The sequence below is a fragment of the Puma concolor genome, chromosome B2, assembly GCF_028749965.1.
Source record: "Puma concolor isolate L17-30 chromosome B2, mPumCon1.1.hap2, whole genome shotgun sequence".
Classification (NCBI taxonomy): Eukaryota; Metazoa; Chordata; class Mammalia; order Carnivora; family Felidae; genus Puma; species Puma concolor.
This window is the reverse complement of record NC_141671.1, coordinates 119,478,939-119,499,404: the sequence shown is the minus strand read 5'-3', so window position 1 is coordinate 119,499,404 and position 20,466 is coordinate 119,478,939. Positions and strand designations below refer to the sequence as shown.

The window sequence follows — 20,466 nt, the reverse complement described above, 5'->3', positions numbered from 1 at the left end:
ATAACTGATTCAAATGCACAAACATGAAAAATACAATAATAACAATTTTGAGAACTTCTAGCGATAAAATTGACATGCATGATCTAATAAAAATTTCTATCTTTCCTTAAGGCTCCAATTTCTCTAAGAGAAGCTTTGTCCTGTCTTTATAGAAGACCCAGGGTCTTACTGAACACCTACCTCATTTAGATCAAGAGTTAAAATAGGAAGTAATGTTAAAAGATGAAAAGTTTTAAGTTTTTTCAGTTCCTCCCCAGTCCATTTAAAGTAATTTGGATTGAATTATAAAACACAGGGAATGAGCTGTTAAGAGAAATTTTAAAAAATTATTGAAATTGCTATACTTTTATGAGGTTTCCTACGCAGTTGCAGAAGAAGAGTGGCCTGTAAAAATAACTGAACAGTAAAGGAACATAACTTGCAAACTTTGTATGCACACACTCATTTCTGATTATGAACGCACTTAGTTATTTTCCCACTTTGAATTTGCCCGACACAATTTTTTTTTTAAGTTTTCCATCAATGTGCTCATTTTTCCTAGTTATCTTACCAAGCATAAAGTTCTAGCACTGAATAGAATATAGAAGAGTATTAATGGAAGGAAGGAAAGAAACATTCAGATTTTTCTGAGAAATCTGGCTTCTACTTCCTCCTCCTGCTAAAACAAAGTCCTCTGAAACACTACAAGCTAGCTCTCTTTCCTAGCTGGGAACATCAAGGGGTTAAACAATCTTGGTTTACTAAGAATCTTGTCAGGCTTTTATCTGATCCTTCCTCCCTGCCTCCCCTGCCCACCCCTTTTGTAAATGTCAACCACTTCCTGATGAGCCTAGTAGTGGTGAATTTCACACCTTTCTTTTCTTTGTGAAGAAACCTGGGTGTTAATGGTACAGGATTGGGTACCATTGTACGGCTTTGGCTGTCTGTTAGTAAAGCTGAGGGATGCCTGTGGAAAAAAAGTAGGAGAAGGTGAAGAAATTTGAGAAATGAGACTAGGAAATAGGTTCAAACCAGTCTCATTTTTTTAAAAGAGTATTTGTTTTATTAGTAACTTTTAGATGTGTATTCGGAAAAGAGTAATTTTCAAGAAGCTTAGTATTGAGAGTTTAAGAGTCTGGCAGAGGGAGGAGCTGAGATTAGAGAGCTGATTGGAAAACAAAATAAAAATAAAAGAACAACAATCAGAGAGAAAAACTGAAGAATCCTTCTCTGACCTTTTATTCTACAGGTGTATTTACAGGACACAGCAATGGAAGCTTGGTCAGTTGATCAGGTCTGCAGTTGGTTGGTGGAGAAAAACTTAGGAGAGCTAGTTCGTAGGTTTCAAGGTGAGTTGTTTACACTTTGAAAAAATCTTAACACAGCAGCCTAAATATTGAGTGTCCTCTATTAACTGCTAATTACTATATTTCCTAATGCATGTGAATGGGGGTGTGGAGTCCTTGCAGTAGGGAATTTTCTTTTCTCTACTGACCGTGGTAGAGTTTGCATTTGACCTAGCATCCAGAGGAGAATGTAGTATTTCAAAAAGAGCTCAAATAAAACAAAGAATTAAGAGTTAAAATACATATTTGATATATGCATTTGGCAATTGCTTGTATCTTTAATGCAGCATGTGTTCTGTTTGGTGTGGGATTTACAAGTTTTGGATATTGCCTGGGTGGTACTAGAAGAATGATTCTCTGAAAGATTTTTTTTTTCCTTATAAAAACAATGCCTGTTGCAGAGAAATTGGAAGGGGCAGGCCTTAATGTGGAAGTAAAAAGTGTTATCGCGACTCCATGTTCTGAGACTTTCCTAGGAGCAGAGAGCAACTGGGAATGATGCGGTATCAGTGTTCTATCTTTGTAAAAATAGAGATAATTTTGTAACTTCAGAGGACAGGTTTAGAGGATCCTTTTAACCTTGTTCAGAGTGCTGTGTGTTATTACAATGCTTTACCAGGCAAGCGTGCAGAAACATTTTTTTTTCTTTTTCCCAGAAGAAGAAATAAGTGGGGCTGCTCTTCTAGCACTTAATGATCGGATGGTTCAGCAACTGGTAAAGAAAATTGGGCACCAGGCTGTTCTGATGGATTTAATTAAAAAATATAAGCAGAAGAGTCAAAGACTGGAGCCCCCTGGAAGCCCTAGAGAAACAGCCCCTCTCCAGCGAGCAAAAGCTGTCTCACCGTAAGTCTGGTCCTGAATGACCTTCGTGTTGAGGCTGTGCTTTCCCCAAGCACAACGTTTGGGGTTTAAAACTCTGAAAACTGGGACCATTTTCAGCTAGATGGTGTGTACAGTATTTCTAATATCTGCATCAAGGACACTTTCACAAAGTTTTATGAATCAAGATACTTTTTTTTTTTTAATGCACCACTTTTAAACACTGACTCCAGTTGTTAGGGAAGTCCTGTAAACCGGGCGTTCCTATACAGAAGGCTCTGTAGCAGGTGGTTGAAGTGTCCATACAGCAGGAGTGCGAATGGACTCCTGAAGCTTGGGTCTTAAAATCAGGTTTGGGGAAAGGTATCTCTTACTGTTCCTTTGCTTTTCCCCAAACTTGTTTATTTATTTATGTATTTATTTATTTGCCAAGGATTTCTTATAGTGACTAATTTATAATCTCCTCTAGAGGCTTGCGCGGTATAATTTGCTAAAGACTCTTGCCACAATGAGTTTTCTAATTTCTCCCTAGAATGCTAAATGCTAAGATCACATCCCACAAAAATTATGTAGAAAAAATTGTGGTGCCTTTGAAGTTCAAGGATGGTTTTGTTTGTTTGTTTGTTTGTTTTTATCACTGACTAATGCAGTGAAAAGGAATGATAGCAGGAATTACAAAATTAAGATGTTCACTTTACAAATCTATGCCCCAGGATCATTTCAAGCATTCTGACTTGTTTTTTTTTCCCCCATATTTTGAGACTTTTTGCAGTTTCTAGTATTAAATAATTATTCATTAATTTTTAACAGAAGATTATGATGTTGATGAATACCAGTCTATGTCTTTAGTTTTTCATATCGTATCTATAATAATATGTATTCCTGTCTTGTTCTTTGTTAGAGAATACAATGTTAGGGAGACGTGGCCTAAGTAATTTTATTTCTAGAATATTTGGTTATTTGGAACATGGAGGGGAAAAGGTAGTCTTGAAGGAATGGTCCACGATCAGCCTGAAGATTCTACCATCTGATTTATTTGAAGGATTTCTCTTAAACGTTCTTTTGACATATCTATGTAAAATCACACTCATCAATATGTGACTTTTGATGAAGTTCCCATTGTATGCTTCTATTCCTTTCCAGCAAAGCGTGGGTGTGAACCTCAAACAGCTCTCAAAGTAATTCCAAGCATTCTTGGATGAGTTGGACTTTTGAGCTGGAAGTTCCCTTCAGTTGATTGGAATCTTGATACTGCTTTAGGCACAGCTTGGAAGAAAACAGACAGCCTTGTTTCCACTGCAAATCAGTTTACAGTGTTCTCTAGTAAATGAGAACTAGCAGGACTTCCAGGAAATCTGGGCTTAATTCCTGGTTCTACCACTGCCTTGCATTAAGTTAAATGTTGATACTCCTGTTGCTTCTTCTGTAGGTTGTGAAAAGTAATTCAGTACCTAACTTCATGTTAATTCACTGATGTTGGTTGTAACCTAAGCTTTGAGAAAATCTTTCCTCCTTCAAATAGTCTCATTTCTTTGTTAACCTGGTTAAGGAAGCCAGTTTCAAATATTGCCAAGACTTGGAACACTGGTAGTCCAGGAATTTTTGAGTGGGGGCTTTCACTCTACCCAGGAAATAGCTTATTCACTTTAAGTATTGGTTAAATTAATCTGGTACAAAACCACAGTTGCTGGCGGGGTTATTGGTTATATTTGGTTAAACGCTTATTGGCTATATTTGGTTATTGTCAAATATGTTGTCATTTGACAAATGTATTATCACATGGGAATCATGATAATGAAGAGTGGCATGAGAATATGCTATTTAATTAAACCCTTTCAGGAAGTGCTAAATAAAGAAAGGAACTTGGTGCAGTAGAAAGAACCCTAAAGCTGGGTATCAAAACACTTGATTTCAAACCTCTCTTCTGATGATAGCTACTCCTCTAAACTTGGAGATTTGCTTGGCTTTTTTAATTTTAATTTTTATTTTTTTGGAGTAAAGATTTTTTTTAATATGAAATTTATTGTCAAATTGGTTTCCATACAACACCCAGTGCTCATCCCAACAGGTGCCGTCCTCAGTACCCATCACCCACCCACCCCCTCCCACCCCCCATCAACCCTCAGTTTGTTCTCAGTTTTTAAGAGTCTCTTATAGTTTGGCTCCCTCCCTCTCTAACTTTTTTTTTCCTTCCCCTCCCTCATAGTCTTCTGTTAAGTTTCTCAGGATCCACATAAGAGTGAAAACATATGGTATCTGTCTCTCTCTGTATGACTTATTTCACTTAGCATAACACTCTTTCCAGTTCCATCCATGTGCCTACAAAAGGCCAGATTTCATTCTTTCTCATTGCCACGTAGTATTCCATTGTGTATATAAACCACAATTTCTTTATCCATTCATCAGTTGATGGACATTTAGGCTCTTCCCATAATTTGGCTATTGTTGACAGTGCTGCTATAAACATGCTTGGCTTTTTTTAGATTCAACTGCAAAATGAAGTGGGCAGAATGAATAATGCTTAAGACTCCTTCTAAAGAGTCTATAGTGGCATTCTATATTGGAGATTGCAGATGGGTATCGATGTGAGTGCAGATTTCTTTTAGTGGCTAATGGTTGTCTAGTATATTTTGAAAAGTATTTGTAGGCCACATCTGGAAAGGATATTTGGCATCCTATTTAGATGTGAGCAAATCATAGGAATATGTACTAGGTAGGAGTATTTACAGTTGCTCTTTGGTTGTTGTTCTTGTTGGAGCTGGTAGAAGAATCACAGGCCGCCGGAAAGTTCGAAAACCGAGCTCAGCTCCCGGCTCTGCTATTCAGTAGCTTGTGTTGGTGAGCAACTTGCTTCTCCTTCTGGGCTTCAGTTGTATCACCCATAAAGTGAGGGAGTTAGTGGACTGTGGTTTGAAAGGTGTTACATTTCACAGATAATACACGATCTCCCAAAATGGCAGAGAGTGGAGAAGTAATCGGATGGAGTTAATCACATTTTTTTTTTTTGCAGGCTAAGGATATTAACCCATAAGGATATGTTCAGTTATCGCCATCATTTCAAAGAGGACTAGATTGCCGTAAGACCATTTATAAATATGACCAGTTGGTGAGAAAAGCACTGGGAAGTGGCATCAGCTTACCTCCTGGCGCCTATGAACCACTGCGTGAGATGACTCCAGTGCTCCCGTGTTACTTTTATTTTTTATTTTTTTCCGTTCTCTTAGTCATACCCCCAACGTGGAGCTTGGAGGTGGACACAGATGAAGGTGTCGTTATGGGCTGTCTTCTACCCTCCGAGCTGCCATGAGATCCAGTGGTTGTGGCTCCCGTTGAACAGCTCCTAACCCAACTCTTCTTTCTTGGTGACAGGGATGAACAGTCCTCTAGCCCAGCCAACTGTGGGAAGCACACACCATCTTTCTATCCAGCTGAAAACCTTGATAATGGACTAATTGACCAAAGAGTACTGAAACAGAGGTGGGGTTGCTAACTTCTAAACATTTTAAAGCCAAATGATAATATTTGTCTTTATATTTTGAGATTTCATCTGTTTCGATGTATTTCGAAAGCGGAAACTTTTCGTTTTGCTGCAAGGGAATCTTTTATCAAGTGATGAAGAGATTTGGTAAAAGGTGACGATGAAAATTTATGAGCTTTATATTGAAAAAGTGAAGTTTTGAGATGATACCAAGCATCTTTCAAGTACATGTTAAGGAGAAAGAAGATTTCTCTGTCATAAACTGGGGTGATTGGCAATAGCCACGAAAACGGAATTTAGTGAATCGTGTCCTCTAGCGTATGCCTTTTGTGGAGTCTTTGTTTTGGCTCTGAATTTTGTAGTTGTGGTTGTTTTTAACTTTACTGCTCTTGATGGAGACACTGCTTTGGTAAACACTTCCTTATATTCCTACGTTGGATTTTATGTGGTAGTGTATTTCAATATATGGGCTACGTTGGAACAAAGTAGAGAACTAGACCCAGGAATATGAAAGTCAGACAAAGTTCTGGGGGCAGTTGCAGGTAAGATGTGGTGCAAAAGTCATGATAGCTTATACAGCATTTCCGGTTCCTGGCCTATGTGGTTCATGCACTAGTCGTGATGCATATGGTTTTCAGCCACCGACCAGCAAATGTTTTCCTTTAAATGTACTGTCATTGAAGGGAGAAGATGTCAACTTGCGTAGGAGAATACTCAGGCAATAATCAAGCCAAGGTGTGGCCCTTTATAGTTTTCACAAAACTTTTACATTACTAACTTCTTTAGTCCACAGCAGTCTTGCAGGGTGGTCGTTAGTCTCTCTTTTTTGTAAATCAATAAAACTGAGGTTTAGAGAAGTCAAGAGGCTTCTGGAGAGTTTTCCCTAATATGCTATTCTCACCTCAGGCAGGATCTAGGGCCATCAGGGCAGGACCTCAGGGGACGAAGGGCTGCAGTCTCAGACCTCAGGTGCCCGGTCCCAGTAATTCCTCAAAGGCAGGAAAAAGCTGCACCTTTGATCAGGAGCACTTGCAAAATGGGCCTCGGATCTGGGGTGGCCTCTCTGTCCTCTTTCCTTCTTCACCGTCTTCAACCTTGCGTCCCATCCCTGGGCACAGAGACCCCAGCTCCTGAAGATCTCTCAGCGTTAGGGCCCATCGCCTCCTGTCTGGGGTGGTGAACAAGAAGGTGGAAGGCAATGACCTAGGTGAGACTTAGTCCCGATGGTCTTCCTATGGTTCAGAAGATGTAAATCCATTTTAAAGGTGGCTTCATTCTCCTGCTTTCTGCTCATGGGTGCTTGTTGATTTCAAGGGCTTTCCTTTGATGTGGCTCTGGGTGTATGGAATAAGCCATGAGTTCTCAACTACTCTTTCCGTTAGCTTTAGCCCCCAAAAGCAGCAGCCAGTCCCTTCTGTAACTGTTCAGGTGTGAGTAGAGAGAAGAGGAGAGATGATTAGACCCAGTAGTGCGACCCTAGTACCACGGTGAATCAGTATACAAATCTGCACGATGGGAATAATAACAATAATACTTTCTTCATGGTACTTTTGTGAGAACCATCATCTAACCATGGATAAAGCCTGCCAAGTGCTGAGCACAGTGGAAACACATGGGAAGTACTCAGTGTAGCACTATCACCGCTCCGGGAGCACTGTTCCAGGTGGTATTGCCACTTGCCATAGGACTTTTCTCTCCCTACTTGCTGCCAGTGGGAGGTGAGGACACAACCTTTTATGGGTTCTGTAGGTCTTTTCTCTTTTTCTAGGCCTTCTCGTGACATTTCATCCTCGTAATGGTTCTGTGATACCTGCAGGGCATGATGATTATTGCCATTTTTTTCACACGGTTGGTCAAAGGAAAACTTCCTGGACCTCATGGTAATTCTCATTCTTCATAGAACTTGGCAAGGGGGAGAAAAAAACAGACTGGCTGAGAAATGGAAAGAAATAGGAGGGTTTGGAAACCAGAGCCAATATTCCTAGACCTTTCTCTGTAATCAGTAAGTGTCTCCTAAGCTATGTGACTGCCCCTCACTATCCACAAGCACCTCAGAGCTACATATGTTCAAAAAATGAACTCGTGTCCCCTGCCTTAGTATGTATTTGAGTGCAAGAGACACAAAGCCACTCAAACTAACATAAGACAAGGGGGGTTTATTGTAATAAAAACATTTCACAACACACAGAGGCAAAACATGTAAATTCTCTGGGCCTGGAGGAAGCTGTCCTTGCACTCACGGAGCCATGCGATGGCCATCTCTGTCTCTGTTCTGCTTTCCTTGTCTGCCTCATTCCCTTGCTTCTCCCTAGGAGGGTGGATTTATCCTACTACTCATGGCTGCTCTGCCGTGTGCAGACTGGCTGGCATATGAGTACCTTGCCATAGCACTGACTCCACATTAAATGCTCCCTGAAAACAGCTCAGGTTATCCTAGTCAACCGATTCGGTCTTTCAGTGTTGCTTAGTTCGGTACCCAGGGAAGGGAAACTAAGGGGTCCAGCATGGATCAGCTGTCTCCTCTTGGGCAATCAGTTGTGTTGTGGGTAGAGACAGATTAAAGACAATGTACCTAGTTTAAATATGTTCCCTCCAGTTCTGCCCTTTATCTAGAGCCGTGCCTGGCATGGCACAGATTTTCTCCCTTCCCACAGCCTATCTCAGACAGGGGCTCCATCATCCAGCTCCATATCAAGGGAGCCACCCTTGATACCTTCCTTCTGACCATCTGCCTAGCATGTTATTCATTCAACAGGGGTTGATTAAGGGCTGTTGCATGGCTTTTGTATCAGGCTGTGTTGTTCCCTTCCCTTCCCTACCTGCTCATCTTTGAAGATTCTGCTCAAAATCCCTCTTTTAGAAGAACCTTCCATTTTGTTATTCCAGGCCGGGCAAAGAGCCCTGCATCTGTGTAGTATCCTCTATGTGTCTCTTGCTTGACTTTTAAAAGTAGTTAACGGAACTGGTCGCTTTAAAGTCTTTATTCTCTCATTAGACTGAAAGCACCTTCTGGGCAAAGACCATGCCTTATTTGTCGTTATAAACAGCGCTGGCACAGTCCTTGGCACACAGAGTCTACGTAGGAGTTTTTAAATTGAACTGAGGGTATGTATGATCCAGCGAAAGACTGAATGTATCTTCGTGGGGCAGGATAAATGTTTGAATAACGTCAATTTCTTTTGTGATCTGTTGATACAATTCATACTAAATATGCTGACTTTTTCACAGGGTTCAACTCCAGGAGTTTATAAGCCACTTACACATAACAGGCTAGAAAGATTACATTGTTTGGCTCGGAGGCTTTCGTGAAGCCACGTGCTTTTAAGAGACAGGGAGGGACAGTGGAACAAGTGCCCACTTTGGGCATGCACCTGCTCTGGAATCCTGCCTCCACTTGCTTGCCAGGTGGTCTCGGCACAACAGAGGGTGGGAACATCCACCTGCATGTGTAGTTCGTGAGGTCCAAATGGGATAACATATTCAAGTACCTGGCATCTATTAACACACCGTACAAGGTGGCTGTCGTTCTTGTGATATTTTTTCCATGAACACGTGCTTTCCACTCAGATTATTTGCAAACAAGAAGAAAAAGAAGGCTCCAGAGTCAAGCTGTTCACCTGACCTTGGCTAAGTCTCTACTAGAGATGTGTGTGTCCCAGGGAAACACTAGGGTGCGGTGACGTAGTGCAGGTTTTTCTGGTGATAGGTGATACCACGCTCTTTCCTGAATTGCTTAAATGCGCGTCTTTGATGTAAGGAAAGGATTATGAGGATCCATCTTAGATGTGACCCTTTGGAAAGAGATTTTTTTTTCAATGCCGTCCTTTGTTTTTCATTTGTACAATTTGCTTCCCTTTTAGTACTTAATAAGGCATGAAATCAAATAAAGAGGTAGAGGTTTCTTAAATGTTACTTTAAAAACACTTTGCTTAAACTTTAAGCATATGTGTGCAGATGTTTTGCTTCTCCCTTAGGTCATAATTATAAATTAGTCATGGTTTCAAGTGTATTTAAAAATCATCTTAATGATTTTTTCCTTGGTCTACATTTCCTTGGAAATGCTCAGTGATCTTACCCATCTGCCTAAGCTCAGTAAAGCAAAGGGCAGTGGGTCCACACTTGATGTGTCGTCCGCCGGCTCTATCATTCAGCTCAGATAAGGACACCACGGTCATATGTGCCTCTTATCCAGTGCGCAAAAAAAAAAAAAAAAAAAAAAAAAAAGGAGGTTCAATGAAGCGCACCAAAGACAACAGGTGATAAATCGTCCCACGTCAGTGGAGCGAGGACCCTTCAGAGGGAAATGCAGGATCGCACCATCTCCCACCACAAGGTGTATAGAATCTGTACCTAAAGCATCTGTGCTTTGTAAGTATTACATTCTAACTTTAGTCCTTAATTGGAGACTCCCACAGTGCACTGAGACAGTAAATGCTATGAGGAGTCCTATAGACAGAAAACTCATTTCACTTTGTTTGACCCAGAATTCTTTCTCCGTGCAACATCTGTTAATATTACAAAAAACACCTTAGGAAATACGGACTTAAAGATTTCTTAGCTAAGCCAGCGTTCATTTCATATGTAAATATTTCTGTGCCAGGTACTTTGTTTAGGCACTGAGGATACAGTAGTGAACAAGGCAGACCAAACCTCCTATCCCACAGTCTAATGGAGAAGAAAAGTAAAAAAAAAAAAAAAGTGACACTACATTATAATATATTTCAGTGCTATGGAGACCAATAATACAAAGGAAAGGGAGGGGTAGATAGAGAGTGAGTGGTGTGAGTGTGTGTGCGTGTGTGTGTGCACCCGTGTATTCAGGAACGTTCTATCTCAGCACTTTCAGGGAAGTCTTTTGACTTTGACCAGGTGATGCTGGAGCAGAGACTCAAATGAAGCGAGGGATACTGGCTCACTAAGCTAGAACTTGGTGAGTTTCCTTCAGTGGAGGATATCTGGGCTCAGCCAAACAAGAACTACAGAATCAGGGGAAATTGGGCTGTCACATTGATAAATAATTCTCCGACTCCTGCGCATTCCCATTAAATCTAATATGAAGTCTTTAGAGAGCTAAAGTAAGCTTGAGTTCTAATCTTTTTTCCCTCTTTGTTCAGTCCAAAAGTTACTGAATATACATCATGAGCTAGGTGTTAGGTAGACTGTGGGTGAGGTGGAGGGCAATTTAGTCCTTACCTAGGGGACCTCCGAGTCTAGTAGGCAAGAGATATGGAAGCTAATAACTGCAATATTGGGAAAGGGATGGAGAAGTAGAAATTCACAGGGTACAGAAATACCACAAAAGAGGGAGAAATAGGACTTTCAGGGAAGTGAGTATGGAGAAGCCCTCTGTGGGGATTTTGGACGCTGACTAGAAACTTATCTAAAGCAAAATAGGGCAGGAAAGGAAAAGGACATTCAGAGCGAAGCAAACAGCATGCACCAAGGTACAAACACCTGAAATCGTATAGGGACTTCTGTGGAGTCGGTAGTTTTGGACAGTGAGAGGTAGCAGTGGAGACAATGGAGTTGGTGGAGGTGGTAAGAGGTGCCATTCAAGAGGTAAGGAGGTTCCGGGCTGTGTCCATGAGCAGAGCAACTGTATATTAGGTTAACCTGCAAGATTTAAGCAAAATATATCAGCGCCCTAGACCACTGCTTCTCAAGCTCTTCTGTACTTGAAAATCACCTGGGCGTTTTGTTAAAATGCAGATTCTGATTTATTTTATTTATTTATTTTTTTTTTTTTTAATTTTTTTTTTCAATGTTTATTTATTTTTGGGACAGAGAGAGACAGAGCATGAACGGGGGAGGGGCAGAGAGAGAGGGAGACACAGAATCGGAAACAGGCTCCAGGCTCTGAGCCATCAGCCCAGAGCCTGACGCGGGGCTCGAACTCACGGACCGCGAGATCGTGACCTGGCTGAAGTCGGACGCTTAACCGACTGCGCCACCCAGGCGCCCCCAGATTCTGATTTAATAGGTCAGGAGTGTTGACTGAGAGTCAACATTTCCAATAAGTTTCCAGGGAATGCCAGTGCGAGAGCCACTCTTGAGTAGCAAAGCACTAGACCAACAAGAATTTCTGGTGACGATTTGGGGCACCTACGTGGCTCAGTAGGCTAAGCGTCTGACTCTTAGTTTCAGCTTAGGTCATCATTTTACAGTTGAAGCCCCATTTGGGCTTCATGCTGACAGCACAGAGTCTGCTTGGGATTCTCTCTCTCCTTTGTCTCTGCCCCTCCCCTGCTTGCTCTGTCTCTCTCTAAAAAAAGAAAAAAAAAAAGAAGAATTTCTGGTGATGTACAATAAGCTAAATGTTTGTGTCCCCCCACATTTCATATGCTGAAACTCCAATCCCAATGTGATAGTATTTGGAAGTGGGGCTTTGGGAGGTAGTTAGGTCATGAAGGTGAATCCCATCTCATGGATGGGATTAGTGCTCTTGTAAGAAGAAGCCAGAGAACTTTCTGGCTCTCCTTCCACCATGTGAGGACAAGAAGACTGCCTTCTGTAAACCAGGAAAAGGGAAATCACCAAGAACCAAGCTGTGCCAGCACCCTGATCTCACACTTCCAGCCTCCTGAGCTGGGAGACATAAATGTTTGTTGTTTAAGCCGCCCAGTCTAATTTGTGACAGCAGCCCAAACAAAGACAGAGTGGGACCTGTACATCAGTATTTTTTAAAGTTACACACCCAATTCTAATATATAATGAGAACTGAAAACTACTGCTATGGATTACAGGGGTGTTTCATCATGTATTGAGGCAGTGATGTAGAGAAGGGACTGGAGAAGCATGAGAGAAGGAAGATGCTAGGGTGAAGTTTAAGCAAGAGATGGTGACGGTCCAAACTAAGACAGTGGTAATAGAGAAAATGATATTTAAATAGAAAATCAAGAGGACTTGATTAATTAATGCAGGTGGAGGGAAGAGTCTTGCTAGGTGGTAAGTTTTTCCTTGTATTTCAGAGCCTGAAATAATGGTGGTGCCATATCCAAATTATGGCAGAATTGCATCGTGAAGGAGATACTTAACAGTTTATTCAATAGAATTCAATGGAGTGAAGAAAAATAGATAAGTCCAGAGCTTCTTCTCACTACTTTACATATTAACATTACATGGAAGTACACACCTGATGGGAGTGAGCCTGAACGCCTGTTCAATAACACAGCCTGTCAAAGAGAGGGACTCACTATCTTTGTTCAGAATTGTCTACATTCCTCAGTGAGCCACTGAATGCCCTGAACTACTGTGACAGTCAGTGATAAATCAGGTTACCTGAATCCTTACAAATGTAAAACTGTGATCTTTATGAAGCTCCATAGTAGAGGAATTGGCCAACCCCAGGCTAGATGAGCAGGTGAACAGGGCTGCTGGGAGAAGACCAAGTCACTAAAGGTCTTGCCCAAGAGGCACATGAAACAAGCACTCTGATCAGATTTGAGAAGTGAAATTTGCACAATACTCTGCACACCGCACCCCCCCCACCCCAAAAAAAGATGCTGTAAGGACATGACATATATTGTTCTCTGGGAGGTCCAGATCCAAAGGTCTAGTCGTATGAAGGTGGATTTTTTAAAAAGCTGCCCTGGATCCACTCAATCCTAAGTGATCATATTTTGACACTTCTAAACTACAAAATAGTAGTACTGAACCACTTTGCAACAACTAAGTAGGTAATGTCTCATTAATTTTGCTTATGTATGAAAGAGAAACAAAAATGAAAAAGGGACTCACGCATGATAGCTCTGAGACCTATTTATGGTTTTTGTGACTATCATGCTAGTAAGCATAAATATTGAAAGTATAAGCTAGAAGTTCCTGGATTTTTGTAGGGCTGCCAATAGCAAGAGGAATTGGATAATAGGAAGACGTAAAATAATTATTTATATTGGCTTCTTTTTGTGATTAGTCAAGGCCCCAAAGGCTCCTGGGTCTTTGACACTCACACTGGCAGCCAAAGACAGGGAGAATTTGAGAGGAGTGTGTCTACACTACAGCACATGCCTGATGCCATTCACATCTCTACCCCCTTTTTGTATCTGAGTATGTGTTCACACATGCACTTCAGAAACTAAATTCTTCTGGAAGACTCACGGATTAAATGGCAGATGTGAAAGCCTGTCACTATAAAACATAAATTAAAAGCAAATATCAAAATGCTGAGAGTGTGGAGCAAGCTTTTTCTGAATTAGTGGTAGGTACCATCATTTCTGGCAACAAAACAACATTTCCGTCACAGTCCATGTATGTCTTGCAGTGACACTGTTCACTGTTTTCAGAGGTGGCGTCTCACTTTGCTCATTGGCATGTGCCTCTTTAGAGAGTTTTGCCAAACTTTTTGTTCATCTTGTGTTCTTAGCAGTGGAAAGTCTTGCCTAGGTAAAGTAAAGCAGGCAATTGCCAGAGTACTGGCATAGAACACAGAGCAATATTTCTGTTTAACTTGTAGTTAGGTCAAGTTTGATCATTATTTTGAATACATATATTGTAACATCCTTTTCTTTTCTAGGCTAAAGTGATAGCAGTTTCTTTAAACAGATATCTAAGCTGCTATAGCTTCCTCCCTCTTCTTCTATGTTCCAAAAACATTTAAGCTTTTAGATGTTGCTGTGGTTACATGCATTTAGTTTCAGAGTTGATCATGTAACACTGGGCTTGCCAATCTATACCATTCTCAGTGGATAAAGTCTGTAAGTTTGGGTGAGGAGAAGAAGAAAATGAAAATGAGATCTCAAAATAAAATGGTTTGTGGGACACAATCTTTCAGTCCAGTCCCTGGAAAGCATTGCAATTGTCACAACTTTCTCTTCCCATGATGGCAGTACTACCCCTGTGCTACTTCAGATGTGAAGACCAAGCCCTTTGGCCTGAATGGCCATTCTTCACAGCCACGTGATCCAGTTGTCCTTGGTTCTTTTTTCTGGAGGACCAGAAAGCTATACTATTTTATAAAATTAGAAAAGCATCACAGTCCCTGAAGTAGTAGATTATCTCTAAATAGATGCTCCTGGAGAAAGGTGCCATTTGTTCTCTGAAGTTTAAGATAGCAGGGATGATACATGAAATGACTATGGCTCCAGAAGTCAACCAGGATTCAGATGAGTGTGATGGGAAGTCTGCCCCTGGTTCTGTAGCGAAGCCACATGGGATGCAGCTGAAGCTTGGTGAGACACTGAGAAAGTTCCTTTTTGGGAGGCTTTACTGGGGGGGGTGGGGAGAGGACATTGATCATTTTGCAATTCTCCCCAGCCAGTCTAATTCTTGGATACCTTTTGTGCATACAGAAGACTCCACTCCAATCCCAGATCTGCCTCTCTAGCATTTGGGTCCCACTGGTTTGCATATCTCAAACATAAGGACTTAGTGATGTGGCACTTCTTTTTGCTGGCACATTGGCTTGATGCCTTGCTAGTCAATGGTTCTTTTGAGGTAGGTGGGCTGTTTTTAATATAGCGGAACTCTCCTTCTGGAAAGATGGCGATTTTATGTGTGAAAACAAAAATGTATGGAACTAAAGACCGTCTTTATCTGTCATAGAATATTACATTTAATATTTTATATCTCTTTCAAATGTTCCTAAATCTTTTACATTTTTGTTACAAACTGTTCCACTCAGCAAATTCATAGGGAAATCAAAACAGATGAGGAGCCAAGACTTAGCTCAGTACCCATGGGGCCAACATTGGACGAGGCCATGTGGGGGATTCAGATAAGGGAGACCACCTGAGAGCCAGGAGAATGGAGGAGAGTTCACCAGAAGTGCTTAAGATGAGCCTAGGAGTATGAGGAAAGCTCAGGGATTTCTGGGTGAGAGAAGCAACTACTGATACATGTATGGGGTGTTCTGCAGATATAGAAGGCTTGATTTTTGGCTGGATCTGAGAATTCACATTGGATAATAGCTGATAAGATAGCACAAAATTGGACCATGTTATGAATTGTCCTAAGTATTAAGTATGATGAATTCAAATTTGGGATGTTAAGAAGTTACACACCATGAATTTTGTTTTTGTTTATAGAATCTAAAAACCTTATCACCTGCTTTATTTGTGGAGATAAGTAAAGGGAGAATGGGAAAATTTCTTTAAATATGAGAGTCCACTAAATTGGAAGCAAAAGCTTTGGACTCTTAAGGTGTTTTAATTCACAAAGAAATGCTGACACTTTTTGGTCTGGAGGTTCAAGAGTTTACAGTCTCCCTAAAGCAAGAGTGTCTGCTTTCATGGGGATAAAATAACTGCCAACACTCAATGGCTCTAAATGGGGTTTTTATTGCAGGGAATAGTTCCAGGTTTTTCCTTCCAAACATACATTTTTTACATTCAAATATGTTAATAAATCAGTTATTTTCCTCTTCTTGGAGAGTTCCAGGAACCCACAGGGCTGATAACTTAAGAATAGGCCCGCCTCAGGCTGCCCTTAGAAATAAGACTATTCTCAGCAAGACCAGATACTGGAGATGCTCTTGGTCGAAGAGATAAACACAGCACATTGGGTCCCTGATGGCCTATCTACCGTGTTCAATGCATAGTACATGATGGCTAGGGACAGGAGAATCCTGAATCACCCATGTCACTCAACATGTGGGTTACCTTGTAAGGAAGAAGGAAGATTATCATGCCTATAACAACTGGGAAAAGGGTGAAGTTCACATGATGAATCACAAAAGGCAAAACATCTAGTACAGTCAGGTCTCACAGGCAAAGTTTCAGCTTTCCCATACACTTGGTCTTTAAACTATGGGACTTGTAGATTTGCAGTGAAACTTCCACAGTGGCTTCTGTCTAATCCCAGCAATCTTTCAATACCTGAGGTTTTTTTTAAATTCCTTAACACATTGGGAATAGTCCCTAGAAATGTTGGATTCTTGAGTGTTTGGACTGCATGTGGCTTATATGTGATGTGCAGTTATCAGATCACATCACATGATATACAGTTATCAGATCACGTAAACCCAGAGACAGCTGAGCTCCTCTGTAGATTCCAGTCATAGAAACAAAGGTAACCAGTGAGTGTTTCTTCAGAATAAACTGCTCCAAAAGATAACAGTTGAAGTGGTAGCCCAAGTGTTCATCAAATTAAGGCAAAATTTGTTATATGATTAGGACAAACATAGGAGGCCAGCAACAGTCCACTCTCCATGCAATATGTTTCTTGTCAAGCTCTGTTTTTTGTTTATACATCTTGTTTGTCTTCTCTCTAGAGACAGTAGTCCTGGGTATCCGCTTTATTATCATGGCAGGGCAACTGAGTCCTAGGAAGGGCTTCTCCATAGGAACCCGGGAGCCTGGCAAGCTACAGAGAGATGTTACTTTTGAATAGCCTCATTGACAGCTTTCTTAAGGTGTCCTGACCTCAGATAGACAGGTATGAATTGGCATAGTTTGATATGGTCATTCAATCAGACCAGGATCCAGGGGCCTAGAACTTGAGTTGCTTCTTTTTCTTGGGCATAGTTACCGTGTCAATCAAGACTGGTTTAATGTACTGGGTACCTGGGTTATGTCTTGGGTCAAAGAGCACTTGGAAGTCATTAGCCAGCTCTTTCTGGCTCTTCTACAGATTGACATGACGATACCAGTGTTTATGTAAAATTAGATAGAAGGTCAAAAGGAGAAGGTTTTATGACTCTCTAAGGGGATAAAATATGGCAACATGGAATTTAAAAAGTGAACTATTACCCTATTTTTTTTCAATCTATTTTCTCCTTATGTTTTTTGGACTGGATTATTTCTACTGTTCTGCCTTCAAGCTCACTCTATATAGAGTATATAATATATAACCTCCATTCTACTGTTAATCCTGGCTAGTACATTTTTTTTATTTCAAATTTTGTAATTTTCTCTCCTAAAATTTCTGTTTGGTTCTTTTTAATAATTTCTATTTCACTGCTAAAATGTCCTACTATTTAAATCATTCAAGCACATTTTCCTCTAAGTCACTGAACATTGTTATGCTAGCTATTTTAAAGTCCTCATCAACATCTGGATTATCTCAACATCATACTCCGTTAATTGCATTTACTCTTGAAAATGAGTCACACTTTTCTGGGACTTTGTTTATGTCACATAATTTTGGATTATATCCTAGACATTGTGAATGTTACAGTGTGGAGACTTTTGATTCTGGCTTATTCACCTGAAGAGTGTTGATTGTTGGTTAGTTTGTTTTAGCAAAACAACAAAATTTGTTGGGCTCACATTTAAAACTGTCTCTTGGGGATCGGCTCAAATCCAAGTTTAGTTCTCTTATTTGCAATGGAGCTATGCACATGTGTGGTTCCAGATCAGCCAAAGATTTGGACCGTTTAGACACAGAATTTGTAGTTCCCTCTCATTAGATGTTTCCTTTCTGAGACTCTCCTCTCCTTTTCCAGAGATGAGGTTGCCCAGACTCTGCCCACTAATTCAGCAGTCCAGAAAGATGGTGGGTTTGCTCTTAGAGTTTTAGCAGCCCTGCCTGAGGCCTGCCTTCAGGCCAAAAGTCATAAAAAGGAAATTCATTCCATGTCTTCTTTTTTTTTTCCAAGTGTAGACTCCTCTTCAGAATCTGCCTGTTTTTTTTTCTACTTGCTAGTGTTTTCATTCATTTTTGTTTGCTTGTTTATTTGCTTTTGTATTTTGTCTAGTGCTAATAGTTATTATTCGAGGGATAGCTGGTTCAGTGTGAGCTAATTAGGCCATTCCAGAAGCAGAACTCTGCTGGTCAATTGCTGAAGTAGCCCACATTTGAATGCCTGGGTAAATGTAGTAACATGAACAATGGAGAGAAGTAGGCAAATACAAGAGATAAGATATAGGGAAATTTTCATGATACCCAGATGTAAAGAATTAAGATGAAAAAGACAGTGAAGTGTTAAGTCTGAGTTGCTAAGGGAAAGCAATACAATGAAAGAAACATGGAAATTGGAATGGTGTCTTAGCCCAGCTGCCATAATTAAATAGACTGGGTGGTTTAAAAAACAAATTTGTTTCTTACATTCTGGGGGCTGGAAAGTCCAAGATCAAGGTGTCAGCCAATTTCTGGTGAGAGCTGTCTTCCTGGCTTGCAAATGGCCAATATGATGGAGAAAGAGAGTGTGCTCCCTGATGTCTCTTCTTATAAGAACACTAATCCTATATATCAGGGGCTCATTTAACCTTAATTATTTCTATAAAAGTCCTCTCACCACAGCGTCATTGGGAATTAGGGCTTCAATTGTATGAATGTTGGTGGGAGAGACACAATTCAGTCTACAGTAAATGGAAAACTGGTTTTGAAATGAAACGATTATAAATCATTTTGGACATGTTGAGTATGAAATGAATAATGTACAAGTTGCTGGAGATGGAGGGCAAAGCATGGAAAAGAGATTATTGAGTTCTTGGAGAAACAGGAAGACGGGAAGCAAGTAAAATAGCATATAGGAAAATGAGAACGAAAACAGGACTGTGAAAAAGTGGTCAATTGTACTACATGTGGTTAGAAAGATCTGAAAAAGCCATTGCCTGAAGGTCCTGAATTTGTAAATTAGGAAATCATTATCAATTTTCAAGGAGGCAGTCTTAATAAAGAGATTGGGAGGAGGTTAATGTGCAAGAGATTAAGGAAAGGCATGATGGGAGTGATATGAGGGACATATTGGGAGCATAAATGGTGTGTTGGATTACCAGGGTAGCAAATGCAGTGAGGAACCCTGAAAGGTTAGATATATTGTTGAGACCAAAGTGAATTCAGCCCTGCTCAGATAACCACTCCTTTCAGTTGACCACATTCATCCTCCCATCAAAGTCGTTGTGCATTAACTCTACTAAGCAAAATTATATATATTGGAGATAAAAGAAATGGTCCCTGTCCCCGGATAACACATACGCCTTTTTGGTCACTTCCAAGGCTCAGTCTCTGTCTTCTGTGCATTGAAATTTTTCCTTAGAGAGCTGGAGCTCAACTTGACCTGTTCTTAATACAGCTATCTTCCTTCCCATAGGTGAGCCCCCTACTGTCTGCAAAATTAGATGATTTTTCACCCCAAAGTTAAACAACATTTCAAAACCAATGAATGTTCTTTCATGAGAACCTCATTTCATAATTTTTTAAAATTAATGCATATTGCAGTGATGATATTGCCATTTATCAAATGTGTCAACTTAATTGGAAGCGTTTTTTATTACAAAATAAACTCTACATATAAACTCTTTAGTGCAATAGACTTTGATTCACTTAGACTGGGATCAATCCTAGCCACTAACATTGTCTTAAAAGTCTTATAAGCTTTTCAGTTGATTTTATTGCATACCCAGGATTGAGATCCGTTGGATCAGAGGTCTTTTGTGGTGTTTTGTTGACAAGCCCTGGCACTGAGGTGGGGATAGAAGTATTAGTGTCCGCTCAGTTTGGGATTGCTTTCTGCTCTTTGCACTTGCTTTAGGATGACTTCCACTGGTATTCTGCTCAACTCTGCCTCAATGAAGATATTACGAATAATCTTAACCTCACAGTAAAGATTTTTTTTTTTTTTTGGTTCAATGAAAATATCATTTTATGAATGGGAAACGATTGTGCCGTTATCTGCTTCTAAATTAAAGTGTGTTTTTCTTTTTTCTTTTTTCTTTTTATTTTATAAAAATGTTTATTTACTTAATTTGAGAGACAGAGACACACACTTGTGCACTCACACAGAAGTGAGGGAGGGGCAGAAGAGACAGGGAGAGAGAGTGTCTGGGCTGACGCTATCAGCCCAGAGACCAACTCAGAGCTCAATCCCATGAACCACAGGATCATGACCTGAGCCGAAACCAAGAGTCAGACGCTTAACTGACTGAGCCACCCAGGTGCCCCTAGAGTGTATGTTAAATTTCT

General features: G+C 40.5%; 1 protein-coding gene across 2 annotated transcripts in view; it reads left to right on the top strand.

The window, feature by feature from the left end:
• The first annotated feature begins 868 nt into the window (after positions 1–868).
• The window catches only part of SAMD3 (sterile alpha motif domain containing 3), a 58,241-nt gene continuing 38,643 nt past the window's right edge, over positions 869–20,466 (top strand). The window contains exons 1-4 of one of the 2 annotated variants that reach the window (XM_086707820.1): positions 869–969; positions 1,229–1,328; positions 1,982–2,171; positions 5,517–5,624. In XM_086707820.1, the coding sequence (XP_086563946.1) occupies positions 1,250–1,328; positions 1,982–2,171; positions 5,517–5,624 (377 nt within the window). In that variant the 5' untranslated portion in view covers positions 869–969; positions 1,229–1,249. Of the gene's footprint in view, positions 1,329–1,981; positions 2,172–5,516; positions 5,625–20,466 lie in introns of both variants that reach the window. The other variant, XM_086707821.1, reaches the window with a different exon arrangement.